Raw genomic sequence first — 16978 nt, 5'->3', positions numbered from 1 at the left:
TCTGTGCTGAAAACAAGGTTCAACCCCTTAGAAATGAAAACTTACTTTCTTAAAAAACTATTGAACCAAGGAAGAGGTAGAAAGTAATAAAAATATTAAAAGTGGTATTCTAAAGTGAATTCATATGTATCAGTATTCTCTGTACATTGTGAAGAATGCAAATAAACTAAATTTTAGAAGAAGAAAATAAGATCATTTTAAAATAAGGAAAGAATTAGGTCATAAAATTAATTGAAAAGAAAATAAATAGAGAAAAATACAATAACAGCAAATGTCCACTAACATTATTAATTAAATTAATAAAATTATTAAGTAATTAATAAATTATTAATTAATTAATAAAAGCAAATATTAAATAAAATTATGCAATAAACACAATATGACAGTACTTTTAGAAATAAATAAAATACCAGATTCTGCCAATGATACCAATAGAAGAAAAAAGTCAACATATCTCCAAATAAATATGACTTTTAAAAATCACAAATAAAATGTAGAACTTAACACTTCATAAGAAAAAGATCATCAAGTAGGATTTACTTCAGGAGTGGAAAAAGGATCAATATTACATAATTTATTGTTATAATACATTAAAGCATTAAGTCAAGAAAAACAAAATCATGAGCACCTGGGTGAGCATCTGACTCTTGGTTTTGGCTCGGGTCATGACCTCATGATTTTGTGAGTTCGAGTTCCCCCATCAGGTTCTGTACTGGCAACTCAGAGCCTGCTTGGGATTTCTCTCTCTCTCTCTCTCCCCCACTCTCTCTGTCTCTCTCAAAATAAATAAATAAACTAAAAATATTTTTAAAAATAAAAACAATCATAATTTTTGAACAAGGCACTAAACATATTCAACAGTCTCACAATTCTTGAAAATACCAATGGTATTATTAAAAAATAGTCACCATAATACACTTCAAATGGTTAAACCCAAAGAAGACTGCTATTAAATGTGGAAAAAAATAATAATGATGTCCTTTTTAGAATGCTTTCTTTGTTCTGTGCTGGAAGACATGACACAAAGCTAAGAGCTATAAATGCAAGACATTTAAATAAATGCAAAATGACATCATATGAAAATTTTATACAATTATTTATTATAAGAGAAAAATACAAAATCAATAGCATGCTTACATGCAGGTAATAGCAAATGTGGAAATAAAATTGTGTAAATAAATTTTATTTATTGTTGTAACAAAAATAGGACGGCAAGGACCTATTTTAATAAAATGCATTTAACATATGAATAATATTACAAATATTTTTGAGATATATAAAGGACATATATGGAAGACTAAATATTTTACAGTTATTACCAAATTAATGCATAATTTAATGCCATCCAAACAGAAAACAACTGTAATTCAAGGTAATTTAACAAAAAATATTGTAAACTTCTCCCAGAAGAATAATCAAGTAAGAAATACACAGAATTTTTTAAAACAACAATTAGAGGAAGAGATAAGTCTTCCCATATAGGAAGCTTATTATAAAACTGTAACAGTTGGGGCACCTTGGTGGCTCAGTTGGTTAAGCGCCTAATGCTTGGTTTCACCTCGGGTTATGATCTCACAGTTTGTGAGCCCACATGGGGCTCTGTGCTGAGGGTGTGGAGCCTGTTTGGGATTCTCTCTCTCCCTCTCTCTCTGCCTCTCCCCTGCTTACTTGCTCTTGCTCTCTCTTTCTCTCAAACTAAATAAATAAGCTTAAAAAATATATTTATAAAGCTGTAACAATTAAAGTAGCACAGAACTGACACAGACATGGAAAGACTCTGCTCAACAGACAAAAAAACATATCTCGAATCAATGAGTGACTCTCCTGGGAACGCTAGGCTGGTAGGTAACAGTGCAGCTGGAGACGGAATTGACTTTCAACCTTCATTTCACACTTTTCATCACTAATAACTTGTAACAGACATGCAGTATGTGCAAGAATTAAATCTTTGTTAATTTAAGCCCCTGAGTTTTAGGCCATGTTTGTTAGCACAGCATAATGTAGCCTATCCAAACCAAAAGTCATACTCCAAGATACAATTTTTCCGGTAGAGTTTATTATTGACTCATAACACAAGCATAGATTTGAAATATCCTTACCTGTCTTAAGTAACAGGGGCTTCAGTGTCTTATGGAACTAGGGTGCAAAATTCTATGCTGCCAGTAGGTGTCATGATCCACACTACGCAGTGCAGACTAAAAAACTCAAAAAAAGCAAAAAAACAAAAAACCAATAAACAAAAAAGAAAACAAACAAACAAACAAAACCACAGGCGCATAAGATTTACTGTGAGTTGGGTACCAAAAATAGGAAAGTAAAATAAATATGCCTGTTCATCAGGAGTTAACTCCAAGTAATAATATTTTTTTAATTGGTTCTCTATTTTATTAGTTGTACGATTTTTTAAAATTTTCTGTGTTGATTTTAATACAAAAATTTGAAAACATAATGTTTCAGTGTCAATGTTTTATTGTCACACTGAACTTGATAACTGATAAGAGATCATTGAAGCCATCCTAAAATCATTTGAGTAATGCATGCACAGTGTTCTAAAAGCTTTGGTACTTGTACACATAGCTATAACCCATTAACAATAACTTCTATTACAAACAACCAGCCTAAAATCCTTTTCTCTCTCCTCCAAACAGTGACTCATTGGCAAAGGAAGTCTACCAAGGATTCCAGGGGCCTTGCTTGTCTCTGACTCTGTATTGTGCCATGCATGTTCATATCTTTGCTGAACACTTGTCAAGGAGCCAGTCAGTGTGGGTCTGATATAGTAAATAAAAAGCAATAATGGTGGAAACAGAATGGATAGTTCACAGTCTGAACAGTGTCCATAATAAACAGCTGTAAACCTGCTTTATGAGAGTAGACTCTACCCTGGAGGCATATTCAGGATACAAATGTACCCTTCTATTTTACAAAATTAGATGCTGCTCTTGGGAAAACTTCCTGAAGACCACTGCTCTACACCAATTATCATCAGCTTTATCTGTCTGAAGGTAAAGTAGCTGGAAAGTTGTTCCTTCTCAAATACATGTTTTTCCTTTAATCTGATGTGTTTGTCTAAGGGCCTATTGGTGTTTTGTGGTGATAGATGCCATAGAAGCATTTTGTGTTTTGGCCTAATTGGATGACCTTGGTTTCCAGACCTGTCAGCTTGACAATTTTTACAAGTGGTAAGTTTGAGTGAAATAAAATTTCTAAAATTAAAGATAAATTTGGCAAAAAAGCACAAAAATGAGATGACAAGTAGCCTTAAAGGTCTGAAGAATTTGTTCTAAACTATGAGCACCTCCTAATGGCTGGCTCATAGAGCCTGGCCACACTACACCCGTTTGAGGATTAGACTTTTAAAGAAAGCACAGAAAAAGTCAGCAGTGTGAATAACTAAGTATCTTTTTGTTCTTTCCTCTCCACCTACTCCCTCCTTACTGCCTTTTTTATTCACTGTTTTGTTTTTAAGATATTATAAGCTGACTCAGATATATACAGATTTTTAAAAATAGCATCAGTCACACAGAGCTAAGAAAGTATATTTGCTATGAATTTGACTCAAAGGAGGACAAAGAAAAATGTTTAGGGAAGAAAACTGTGGTCAATAGCAAATACTTTTAAATGAAAACAGGAATTGGGAAACTGGTAACTAAGGATACAAAACATTTATTTTTATATTTGAAAAATAGCATAAAGATTTTAAGAATTTGATTTCTGGAAAAACTAGTAATTATGATATTGGTTGTTTAAAATAAATGCAACATTTTGGAGGACCACACATGAGTTTTTTGCTGTTAGTGAAGACTTTTTTTTTTTTTTTTTAATTTTTTTTTCAACGTTTATTTATTTTTGGGACAGAGAGAGACAGAGCATGAATGGGGGAGGGGCAGAGAGAGAGGGAGACACAGAATCGGAAACAGGCTCCAGGCTCTGAGCCATCAGCCCAGAGCCTGACGCGGGGCTCGAACTCACGGACCGCGAGATCGTGACCTGGCTGAAGTCAGACGCTTAACCGACTGCGCCACCTAGGCACCCCTGTGAAGACTTTTTTTAATGCAGGGTTTTTTTTTTTTTTTCTTTTTAATGTTAACTTTGGAAAACTATAAATAGCAATTGTTTTTTTACTTTAATTTTGGTAATAATCCGATTTTGCCATATTGATTATAGGAGATGCCATCAGCAATTTAAACTTTAGGACTTAAAGAGGAATGCAAAGTGATTTCTTAATGGTACAACATGCAAGCAACTAGGTTGATTTTGTGATTCTTTTTGGGTTGTTGTTGTTGTTGTTGTTGTTTTAGTTTATTTACTTTGAGGGAGAGAGCACGCACAGATGGGGAAGGGGCAGAGAGAGAGAGGGAGACAGAGAATCCCAAGCAGGCTCCATGCTGTCAGCGCAGAGCCCGATGTGGGGCTCGAACTCGCAAACCATGAGATCATGACCTGTGCTGAAGTCAGATGTTTAACCAGCTGAGCCACCCAGGAGACCCTGATTTTGTGCTTCTTAAAAACAAAACAAACAAACCAAAAAACGTGCACTACATGGAATGCCTTTAGGATTTTAGCCAGATTCTAGGGTTATCTTTTCTAGGTTCTGCTGAACAGACTGAAGAATTTCCTGCTTATTCAGATCTAAGCAGGTTGCTTTCCTTCAGGCAGGAGCTATCTCAATTCATCATCTATTCATTGCTAACTTTTGCCAGGCATGTTGAGTTTGAAACTCTCACTGGAGGCTTCAAGTGTCCGTGTTCCTGCTCACCATGGTTCTCCCCCGCTGCCAGCCTGTCACCACCCCTTCGTTTCTTTTCCTACAAATTCTGGAGTCTGTGCAGAGCAGCTCTGACGTCTTCCTGTCCTCTGTAGAGCTAAGAGTAAAAGAAAAAGATTTGCAGGATCTGTGTTATATTTTGTTTCACTCTGAGATAAGTGATCCAATCTGGACACAAGCTTTTTAAAAGTCCCTTATTTTTTTTAAAAGAGAAAGTATTTTCTTAATAATTAAAAATAGGCTTTTTCCTCTTCTATGTTGCTACTAGTGAGTGGTAAGATACCCAATTTTACTAGAAGATACACTGGACATTCTAAGCAGAAGAAATACATTTTTTAGAACTGATTCTCTGGAAATATAACTTCTGATGAAATGGTGAACAATTTCTACACAGCTGTTTAATGGATGTAAATATATCCCTTTTAACTCCAAGCTTGAAATCATCATGTGTATAAAATCTTTATAAGTCACTATAAGGTGAAGTGGTGGCACATTGTTGAACAATAAGGTTATGAAATTCAACCTCATTAGACTTCAGATGAATAATAGAAGGTTCACACTAAGGGAAAGGCAAGAGGAATTAAATATTCAATCAATGATTCTCAACAGCAGGAACGTTAGGGAGGATAGTAGTGATGGGCTTCCCCACTAGGAACTTGTCACAATATTTGGGGCAAGGGCACATATTGATTCACATACATTTATAGGATGCTCTTTTCATTCCAAAAAATGATGCTTTTTCTAGGACATTTTAGTACACACATACTGTGTGACAACAGCATCCAAAAAAAAAGGTTGAAATCATTGTGGCAGATCCCTTAGTTACTGAAGTCTTTTTCTCAACTACTCCAGATTTGAGGTTTGGATTACCAATACTGTAAATTTATATTTCATTAGTCTATTGGAAATACTATTCCATCCATATTATATGGATAAGTACTGCATTCTGGATTGTTTTAGCTAGTGCAAACACAAGTGAACACATGAGGATGAATACACACCTGTGGATTGTTTCAACAGAACATGGGACAAACTTAAGAATGGTTTTCATAACTATTATTTATATTATGTTGAGGATAGAGGATTTAGAAGGGTTTTGTTTGTTGTTTGTTTGTTTGTTTTAAGCTGCAAACTATAGGTGTTAAAACAGTGAAGTGGGACTAGGTAATATGTGAAGGAAACACTATTTCTCCCAGAACATGGAGAATAACAGGACAGTGGGGAGTGGTGGTGGTGGGGGTTCTTCATGAACTTCAGTGAAGGCTAGATCACAGTGGTATCCTAAGCTGCTTCCATGGTTAACTTGGGGACTGATGTGTATATATCAGTCAGGGAAAAAGTATCAGCAGGCATCCAGCCTCCAGATAATCACCTAGGGCTCCTTCCTACCTCTGTCAAGGAATAAGTCACAGATAAATCTAGAAAGAGAAAAATAAGGTCAAGCCACCAGCAGAGTGCAGTGTGGCTTGAGCCTGTCTCAGCTGGGGAGTCCCTTTAAATACTTCTCCAGGGCAGAAACTAGTTCCAGGACCCATACCGGCATAGGCATGTACTGTAAGTGGGGGGGGGTAATGACTCCTATTTCATCAGAGTGTGAGAAGACAGTGGTTAGGAGACTTTGGTTCTAATAAGGTTCTTGACATCTTAGAAACAGTCTGTGAACCCATCACCGAAGCAAAGTGCAGGCCGGGTAGGATGGCTTAAGGAAAACTGGGAGGATCGAGTGAAATTCTGCACACTGAACATAATCCACTTCCCCAAGAAAGCCTCTGACATGAAAGACAGAGACAAAAATAAACACTGCAAGAAAAGCAACAGAGAGTAAACTGAGACAATTCAGGAAATGGAAGAAAACTTTTAAAGTAGTATGGAAAGATAAGAGAAGCTCTTACATTTATGAAACAAGAGCAATTTTCTATAAAAGAAACTATCAGAGAACAAACAAAAACTCTTGGAAATCAAAAATATGACCAAATATTCAACGGAAAGTCTGGAAGAAAAGCTAAAGAAATCTGCCAGAAAATGTATATAAAAGAGAGACAATGAAGGGGGCAGGGAACAGAGAAAAACGAGAGAGATAAGAAAATTAAGGATCCATCTGTGAGGTTCTACATCCAGAAAATAAAAAAAATTAAAGAAGCTAACTTATATCTTCTTATACTATCTCACTAACATATGGATAGGGTTTATTTTGAATTAAAAAAAAAAAGGCTATAGCCTTTTTGGTAATTATAACTACCAAAAGCCATTTTACATAATTTCCAACTTTATAAAAACAACTCAAGAGGGAGAATTTTTGAAGTATAATAGGTTTTTAATATTTCTTGATGTAACAATTTGAGAACTGGGAATAGCAGCACACATCCCCACCAGAAAGCATCTCAGAGTGACACTTTCTTACTGCTGATGATGACATGGCCTTATCTAGAGATGTGCAAATTCTGGGAGAGAATTCTGAACCGCCCTGGATGATTGTTACTTATCAGTTGTCCTGTTATGTGGACCTTCCTGTCAGTTTTGGATGCTACAAGGCTATCCCACACTCTTGTCCAAATTCCATGTTCTCTCTCTCTCTCTCTCTCTCTCTCTCTTTTTTGGTATGACTCACTTCGAAAACGGAACATTTATTGATCAATTACTAGGATTAAGACCTTGCCCCTAGCCTGTAGTTTAGCCATAGTTAACATTCTGTCTACATCATAAGCCCCTTCTCTCATGACAGAGCACAAACTTCAGATGCTTTGGTTCTTTCCTTCTTCTGATGTCCAGCTGTGCTCATTTGTTCCTGCCAGGTGCTCACCCCTTTCCTCATAGTCCTGAGGACCAGAATCCTTGAAGAATTCTTCCTTCGCCTGAAGTCATTTCAGGTTCAGGTTCTAGTAGGCCTCAAAGGGTTTGAAATTTCATATGGCTTGGATAACACAAATACATGTTTATTATTGGCTGGCCAGCTACTTTAGAAGTGAGAATATTCCCATCTCCCACAAATAGATTTTCTAAAAAGCTTCTCAAGGATGATTCAAAATAATAGACCTCCCAGAAAGAAAATGCTTATTTATGATAATCACTCAGCTCTTTTGAGCTATGGAAAGGATGAATCACAGTGACATACAGTGTAAATTCTGTAAGAAATGGGGCTATTGTTGATTTTTTACGTTCACTGTTTAAATGGATAACTTGGACTGTATCTTCCCAGATTGTATTGTAATATAAGAAATCCTCTATGAATGATTATGGTGTGTTTAACTGAATATAATTTTCTCAAATATCTATGGATGAGCATGTGTTGGGCTTTGTAATAGGCAGATAAATATATTATTTTTTAAACTTGTGGGTGAGTCCAGGGGAAAAAAGGAGAATGATTTAATAAGCACAAGGCAGCTTGTTGGTTGTGCCACATCATTAAAATGTGACTTAACTTGGGGCACCTGGGTGGCTCAGTCGGTTAAGTGGCTTGACTTCAGCTCAGGTCATGATCTCACAGCTTGTGTGATTCTGTGTCTCCTCTGCCCCTCCCCCACTCATGCTCTGTCTCTCTCTCAAAAATAAATAAACATTTAAAAAAATGTGACTTAACTTTAGGTACCAAATAATCATTCCTCTTGTGATAGCTGAATCCACAGCCTTAAAGAGTACCATATATTTATCTAAAACTTCTCTCTAAAGAACTAAATAGGCTTTACTGACATTATTTTCTTAGACCACTCAGCATTTTGTGAGGAAAGTGGAACTATTTAGGTTGTATAGGTAAGAAAATATGTAAAGACATTAAGTGGCATGTTTAAGATTATCCAGCCAGCCATAGATCTGGGAAGAGAACAATGATCTCCTGAGTCCAAAAAATACTTTATCAACTGCCTTGAATTTCACTGGAGGAAAGGGCACAGAGTCAGTATAAGTTCAGATACTAAATATGTTTTAGTATCCTCTAAACCCTGACAGTTATATTTTGGAACCTTCCAGAAGGCAGATCTTTGCTTTTAAAAGGACACAAGGGCAAAGGTTTGGCACAACCAATGTTACCAAAGTCTTCAGCGTGATTTGTTTTATTTTCTGCAGAAACGTTTATCTTGAGAAATAGGCCTTCTGATTCTGAAGTAATCCCAAGTGCTGCTGTTATCCCATAACTCCCTATGCTTCCCAAGCAGAAGGTGGATTTCTTGAATGTCATGCAAATTATATTTTCTCAAATACAGCTGATGTTCAAGCAGGGCTCTGAAATCAACTGTGAAATCTTGACTCTGGGAACACACAGAAAGTGGTTCGAGAAATGACAAATCAGGTTCTCTGGAGAAAGGTTCTAAGCAAAGTAAGTTTTAGTCCCGGTCTTGCTATTATCAATTGATGAGACAATTCAAAAATGAGTTTGTTTTCCTATATAAAATCAATACATTAATATTTAAGATAGTTTCCTACTAATACTTTAATATTCTTAATGTTTTTATGCACCTTTTAAAGCCACCAAATATTTATTACTTTTGTCAGTCTGTAGAATATTTATTCAGCCATTATCATCTACATTAGAGATTTTGTGTTGCTTTGTAAAATCTGAGCCTCCCCAAAAGCCTTATTTGTTTGTTTTCATTGCAAACGGTACTGCAGGAGGTGAGAGGAACATTCACTGAGTAACTCCATTCCAAATCCTCAATGCAAATAAGGCTATGTAATACACACATACATAAAATGCCAATGCCTTACTATGTTCCACTGTGTTCATATCAGGCTTTCTTAAGAAATACTGATATATTATCCATATTTTAGAGATCATGAAAAAGACCCTTAGAAATGTTGAGAAACTCAACCAAGTTCATAGAGCTACGTCCCCCTGAATTCAAAATCATAATCTGTTTATTATGCCCTTTTACCTTCCAGAAGGGATTCTTCTGGAGGATGAAGGGGTGCTCCTTGTAATATAAAGGCTACTTGTGAATTGCTTCCCTGGTCATGGAAATTTATCACTCCCTTATTCACTTACTTGACCATAAGTGCTTCAAGTTACTTACTTGGTTATATTTTCCATGGAAACATTGAGTTTGATTTTCAAATACTAAAAGCACAAAAACCCCAAAAACCTAAAAAAGAAAAGAAAAAAAATAAAAAATTAAAATTTTAAATAAAGGAAAGAAAGGTAAATAATATCCCCCAAATAAGAGTAGGTTAAAAAAAATAAAGCCGGGTTTTTCTTCTAGTATTGGGACAGATCGCGACTTCCCTGGTAGAGTGCCAAATGAACAGCCAGCTTGTACTCAGCACCCAGGTTGTATGAAAGATATAAATCTTGAAACGCCAGAATCACACTAAATATGGTGAGATGATCACACTGAAAAAGGCACCGGAGAACTGAGACCCGCAGAGAGAAAAGCAGTTATGTGCCCCATGTTACATACACTGCAAAGAACAAAATATCTAAGAGAAATAAAGGACAAATCCCCAGCCTCATTAAATTTTCTTTTTCTTGTTTTTGTTAAACCTTCCTCTCATTTCATATCATTGATTTTTCTAAAGTTAAAAGGGACTGTTGAGATTAATGTAAAGAGCTTACATAGGACAGGGAGTAAGAGAACTTGTGTCTCGTTGGGGTTCCCTACTTGCCAGTGGGTAGCCTTGTGAACCTCTTTAAGCTTCAGTGTTCCTAGAAAATAAGGGGGTTGCATAGATCGTCTTTAACTTTAATTAAAACGTTCCATAACTCTATAAAACGGGTATTACCCAGGCAAGGTCAGCTTTAATATACTAAAGCTAATTGGGGAGAAACTTGCAATGTGCAGGACATTTCCTAAGGGATAAGGGTCAATCCTAGCTTGCAAAGGAGGTTGAGAGAAGGAGGAAAAGTGAAGGAGTACCTTCATTCAGTATCTGGGAACGACCTTTGCAGGGTAAAGACAAGTGTTTGGGCATTTGCGAAGAGAGGCTGTATGTGGGGGGCTGCAGGCAGACTACTACTATTTGTGGTTTGTTTCCAAAGTGAGGACCCTTTTATACGAAAACACTGGCATGATGTATTTGTAGGTTTAGCATCTCCAGTTTGAGAAAATACACCAGAACCAAAAATTGTTATGATTTACTTTGAAATAAAATTTTAAAACTGAATCATCATGATATCTATCTATCTATCTATCTATCTATCTATCTATCTATCTATGAAGACTGGCTATGGATGCAGGACACATGGTTTATTCAGTCTGTCCATGATGCTTGGTGCACATATTTATTTGCAGACTTCTTGTAGTAAATCAGCAGCAGCCCAGGGGCCAGAAATCAAGGGATTAGACTGATTTTTAATGTATGAACTCAGACTTAATTTTTGTTATTTTCTTGTCTTCTCCCTTTTTCCCCACCACTTGGCTGTTTCCCTAGGTCACTGCCAAGCCCCCTGCAGCCCTGGAGTTCTTTAGGCTGATGGAAAGTTAGTTTTTGACTGACAGTGCTGTGATCAGAGGCTGAAAATCTTAAGAGTTTGGTCACCATTTGCCTAGTGAAATGAATGGCCCCATTAAATTATCTTAGCTATGGTACAATGGAGGCAAGGATGTGTTGCGTGCCAAAGTCAACACTAGATCTAATTTTATGAACATCAAATGGATGCACAAAGTCTCCAATAACATGATTTTAGACTAGGCTATTCCTTCTTGTGATAAAAGGCTGATTAGCAAGATGTGGCTGACCATGTGATCAAGTTAATCTCAGACAAGATTCCAAAGCAATTCACAACCATTGAAAAAGGAGAGCCATGCAAGTTGGACCAAATTTTTAAAAAATGCTGCAAGTTCTTATCTGTATGATCAAAAAACTATTGGAATCAGAAAATTAGTTAGCTGACAGGCATTCCAAAGCAGATTTTGAAGTCATAGTAAGAGTTTAATTTATAAGGGCATGATGTTTAAAGCTTCTAGCAAATAATACAAGCAATAGAGTTATTCAGGCTGAAATCTGTTCTAACTTTAAAGTAATCAGAACAGCAATAAACATCAATGGCTACTGCTGGGAGTGGGTTGGATGTAAACTAAGGTCTCATGTCCAGGATCAAAGCTTAATTCTTAAGCATGAAGACAGGTTCTATAAATACCACTTGGTAATACAACAAACAGTATATCCATATTGCTACTGAATGTTTTACTATTATGTACAGTTCCTTGAAATTGGAACTTATAAATATTCTATTACAAGGAGAACTTTTAGGCCGATTAGCAATGGTGTGACAATAATATTTAGCAAAGAAGAGAAAGAGAAAGAACAAGCCTCACCTTTCATCTTTAAATTGAATTAACATGACCTTCCTTATTCTTTTGAGAGGAAAATCCAGGAAATTTTTTTGAGATCCGTTTTAAAAATGGCCTACAATATTATGTTTTAATTAAAATTGAATAAGCTTCCCTATGAATATTAAAAATTTAAAAGCCTAGCCAGCAATTGTACATTATTAAAAGCTGCATCACTCATGTCAAAGAAATTAGTACTTGATTTTTAGAGATTCATCATCAAGTTCTTAAATGATCAGTATCCTGAAACTCAAATTCAAATAATGTTAATACTTCAGTTACCCAAAGCAGAGGAATAATGTTCAGTAACTGCAACGAAGTTCGACGACCTCCAGAGTATGGAAACGCTTAGATAAAACCGGTATTTTTATTTACCTGTAATACTTAAAAAAAAAAAAAAGTTCTGGAAAAAATGTATTATCTTGCCCAAATCAGTTACTCCTCACCCCTCCCTCCATTTCACAAATATTTGTGACCCAAACTTGTAAAGTCTCTCACTTTTTGTGTCCCACTCCAAGTTCATGCCTTACAGAGAGGAAGCAAAACTCCTTTCCTGGGTGCGAACTATGTAATGTCATTTTGTCTTGTAGATAATCCTATTTTCACAGACAGTTCTGGCTTTTAGATTGTTTACCCCTTTCTTTCTATTTCTTCTGGTTTTCTTTGTTGATGATGTTGGAAGGTGGTGTAAGCAAGGAAGTCAAACTCCCTGAAAACTGTTTGTTAAAAATTGTGAACAGTACCACTAACGAGTAGAAATATAAAACGGGAGACTTCAAATAAAATAACGCGCACTCTCAAATTCCCAGAGGGAACAAAAGAAAACGAAACAACACACAAACTTGGGCTATTCCCGCACATCTGCAAAGGTGGGAGAAGTACTAGCGCCGAAGAGAAACTGCGGCCTCCGCCCTCCCCGGCTCGCAGGTGGCTCGTGGCAAGCACCTCAGACAACAATGGCCAGGGTGGGCTCTGCCTGCGTTGCTAGTTTGCTGTGTCTGTCCCTACCCAGAAAGATCATCTATCTCGAAAGAATGACAAAACAGAAAGAGAAGCGTGCGTTTGGCTCCCTCGGAGGCATTCCCCCTCCCTTCCTAATCTCTAATTCCTCATCTCGGTCCAACGATGAACCTGCCAACCATCAAGTTCCTGTGCAAGTTATTTTATTTCCCGCAGCCCCTCCACCTGCCAGGGCGGTGTTCCACGCACCCCAGACTTCCCTCCGGCGACCCCCCGCGGGCTGCAGCAAAAACGGGGTGCTTCGGCAGGGCGGGGGCGGACGGCTGCCGTGGATCTGGCCGGCTACAGCCGCAGCTCGGTGGCCTCCGATTGGCCACGACGCGGGCGGGGAAGCTCGGCGGAGGAGGGAGGCGGGGGCGAGGGCGGCGGCGGCGGTGGCGGCGGCAGCGGGCGGGGAGAGGAGAGGAGAAGAGAGAGGGCCGCGCAGCCTGGCAGCGCGTGCGGCGAGCGCGGGGAGAGCGGCGGTGGTGGCTGCGACTCGCGTCGGTCGCGCTCGCTGAGGCCGAGCAGGGTGCGCGGGCGGCGGCGGCGGCGGCGGCGGCGGCGGCGGCGGCGGCGGCGGCGGCGGGGGGTGGGGCGGCGCGCGCGAGTGAGCGGCGCCGGGCAAGGACCGGCAGGCGGGTGCTGGCGCGCAGGCACCAGGGGCGGCCGCGGCGGCAGCTGCGCCGGACCGAGCCGGGGCAGTAGCGGCCGCGCCGACCCCCGACCTCACCCCCGCGCGGCCGAGGCCAGAGAACAGTCTCCAACTCTCCGGGGGGCCGGGAAGCGGCCCTCAGCCCCCACGCAGCAGAGGCTCCGGGCGGCGGGACTGCTGCCCTTTGTGGGCGCTGCGCGCACGGCCCGAAGCGCCCTCCCCGCGGCGCTCTCCTCGGCATCTTCGTCTTGCAGAGCGGCCCTGGAGAGGGGACCCGGAGGAAGCAAAGCCACGAGCCCGAAACCTCGCGTTGCGGAGCTCCTGGGGAGCGCCAGCCGCTCCACTTCCACCGCCGCATCCTACACCGGCCAAGGTCCCCGCCGCCTGCATCCCTCCCGGCTTCCGCTGCGCTTAGGGCCGGAGCCTAGCCGCCTGCGCTGCCACCGCGGCCGCCTACACACACACGCACACACTCTTTCTCTCTCTTTCTCCCTTTCTCACACCCTCACACGCACGCCCGCCTCCTCCCCCGCCCCCTCCCCAGCTTCTTGATCTCTCGGTCTGTTTTATTACTCCTGGTGCGAGTCCCGCGGACTCCGCGGCCCGCTATTTGTCATCAGCTCGCTCTCCATTGGCGGGGAGAGGAGAGCAGCGGTGAAGGGGGTGGGGTGGGGAGGGGAAGGGAAGGGGGTGGAAACTGCCTGGAGCCGTCTCTCCGCGCCGCTGTTGGTGCTGCCGCTGCTGCCGCCGCCGCCGCCGCCTCCGGCTCCTCGCTCGGCCCCTCTCCGCCTCCATGTGCCGGATAGTGGGAGCGCCGCGGACCCTGCTGCCGCTGCTGGCGGCCCTGCTTCAGGTACGCGGCGGTCTCCTCGGGTCGGGCCGCGGGCGGGGTGGGGCGGGCGGCGCCGGGTCCCTTTGTTCCCCGCGCCGCTGCGGGGCCAGGCTGCGCACCCGGGAAGGGAGGTGCCGCACCGCGCGGTCGGGAGCTGCGCAGGCACGAGGCTCGGCCGGGCTCAGGGGCAGGGCTGGCCGGGCCGGCTGGTCTCCCGCGCCATTCCCGGCGGGTTCCGAAGGAACAGATCGCGGGCCCCTTCTGCTCTTCACTCCTGGCCGGGCGAGCTTGCAGGGGGTGTCTCCAGGCAGCAGAAGGGTGAGGCAGGATAGCTCCCAGGTTTTCCAGTTTTCTACGCTTCTCGCCCCTCGCTTTGCACTTTGCTCCAATTTTTTTGTTTATTTTTACAGGGATGGGTCGCGAGTTTGCAGTAGGAATTCTCACTCTCGTGTCTTAGTTACGGGACGTGCCTCCACCCCACCCCACCCTGGCACCCGCGCGCCTCCCGGTGCCCGAGGGCTCCACTGTCCTATTGTCTTTACCCCAGCCCAGAGTTGCCTTCTGTTCTTGTTTTCTTGCCCTCACTGTGTTCTTTGTCGGTCCCACCTGGAAAGAAAACCTCATCCCGTTGTCCCGAAGAGTCTCTACGGGCCGGGGCCTCCGCACTCAGCCCCTGGCCCCGCACGCCCCTTATCCCGGCGGGCGGGGAGAAGTTCCGTTACTCGGCTATTATTCCTCTCCCTGTGTACGCTGTCTCTGCCCTGCGTGCATCCACGGGGACGCCTTAGCGAGGAGCCTCTGCACTTTTCACGCTTTCGGGAGAGCGCCAGACAGCCTCTTCATGGAATCAGTACTAGGAGGCTCCTCCGCGGCAGAAAGCACCTGCTTCAGGCAGGTCGCAGGCTTTTTTGCCACTCCGCGCCATCGGTCTCCAGCCCGGCCGACCGCCCAACTTTCCCGCGGCGTCCGGCGGGGGGATACCCCGAGGCCCCTCCCGTCCGCCGACCGGGTCCCGGGAAGCTACGCCGCGCGCCTCAGCTGCGACCCCCGCCGGGAGCGGGGGCAGGGCGGGGGTACCGAACATGCCCCCGCACGCTATGGGTTCCAAAGCTGCTGCAGGAGAGGGGCGTGTCCACACTGAATGCAGGTCAGGGTCCCCCGGGAAATACACCGTGGGGGGGGGGGGGGGGCGGGCAGCGCACCCTTGTGGCTGGGGGTGGCCAGCGGGTGGCCGCTCTGAAAAGTCCGGGTGCGGCTCGGAAGTGCCGTGGCGCCGGGGGCGGCCCGGGCAGGGACAGATGGTGCCGATCGCCCCCCTCCGTGGTCTTCATGGGTCAGGGCCTGACGCGCTCTGGCCGCGGGGGGACTGCGGGCGCCGGGGGCGGGACGAGGTCGGCGCCCGCGGTCTCTCACGCTTTCTCCCGCCGCCCCCTAGAGGGGTGTGGGCAGAGGCCGCTGGAGCCCTGTCCATGGTGCGCCGTGGAGCGGCGCGCCCTGTCCTGCTCTGCGCTTTCCTCCCCCAGGTTGTGCTTTCCAGCTTTCTGGCTCGCTTTCTTTTCTCTGGCTTCTTGGACGCCCGGGTCCCGTCTTTCCTTTCTCCTTTCTTGGGTTTCTCCTTTTGTTCTTTCGTCTCCTGCTGGTCTTTCTCCCCTTCCCCCACTCGCCAGTCCGCCCTCCTCGGCTCTCTCCGGACTCTGGGGTTTTAGAACTATTAGACTAGTTGTTTTTGGCCTCTGCAGTTTTGGGAAGTGGATGGAATTTCTTTTAACTGGGGGAGGAGACCCGTCAGTCACTTGCTAACAAAAGTATCTCCTGTTATAAAACCGCCCTTTATTCTTGGAGTGCACACTCCTCATTCTTGAACCCTCTTGTCACTTCATTTATTGTTTCTTCTTTTCAAATGGGGTTTGCTAAAGAGGTTAGACTGAAGGGGAAGAAGGAAAAAAGTGATACTTCAATTGTTTGAAGTTAGGGAGAAGGCGAGATAAACTTAGGAATCCTACGGACAAAAGACATTTTCCTTTTTTTTTTTTTTTTTTGAACAGGAAATGTCATAGATCAAAAAAAATCTTATTTTTAAAAGTATTAATTTTGAACATCATTGAGTGGTCTCACAAATTTACAAAGAACTTTTAATAAATTTTCAGAGTGTGAGTCCAGCAGTAGATGGCATGTTTACTAACTTTTTGATCCGAAAGTAAGTTTTAATTGAATACTGTGCAGGGAAGTTGTTGGTCATTAATACCATGGGCTAAATTTGGTACCGCTGGAGCAATCCCATTTCCTCTTAGTCATCCGCCTTGAAGTCAGGTATGAATTTTGTAAGTCATTTTCTTTTTTAAGCATTTAAAAAATAGCATTTATAAACGGCAAATAAAGTGCTTATCTTTACCATTGTATGTCCTTTCTCAGTTTCTTCTAGGATGTTACCTTGACTTTTGTAAACCCCCAGGAAAGGGGAAAGT

General features: G+C 42.4%; 1 protein-coding gene across 1 annotated transcript in view; it reads left to right on the top strand.

Moving 5' to 3' along the window:
* Positions 1-14383: 14383 nt before the first annotated feature.
* The window catches only part of CDH2 (cadherin 2), a 214277-nt gene continuing 211682 nt past the window's right edge, over positions 14384-16978 (top strand). Inside the window, exon 1 of the mRNA XM_047828632.1 lies at positions 14384-14534. Within this exon, the coding sequence (XP_047684588.1) occupies positions 14475-14534 (60 nt within the window). The 5' untranslated portion in view covers positions 14384-14474. The remainder of the gene's footprint in view (positions 14535-16978) is intronic.

This window comes from Prionailurus viverrinus, chromosome D3 (genome assembly GCF_022837055.1).
Source record: "Prionailurus viverrinus isolate Anna chromosome D3, UM_Priviv_1.0, whole genome shotgun sequence".
In the NCBI taxonomy this organism is placed as follows: Eukaryota; Metazoa; Chordata; class Mammalia; order Carnivora; family Felidae; genus Prionailurus; species Prionailurus viverrinus.
The sequence above is the reverse complement of the archived record's forward strand: the minus strand, read 5'-3'. Positions and strand labels throughout refer to the sequence as shown.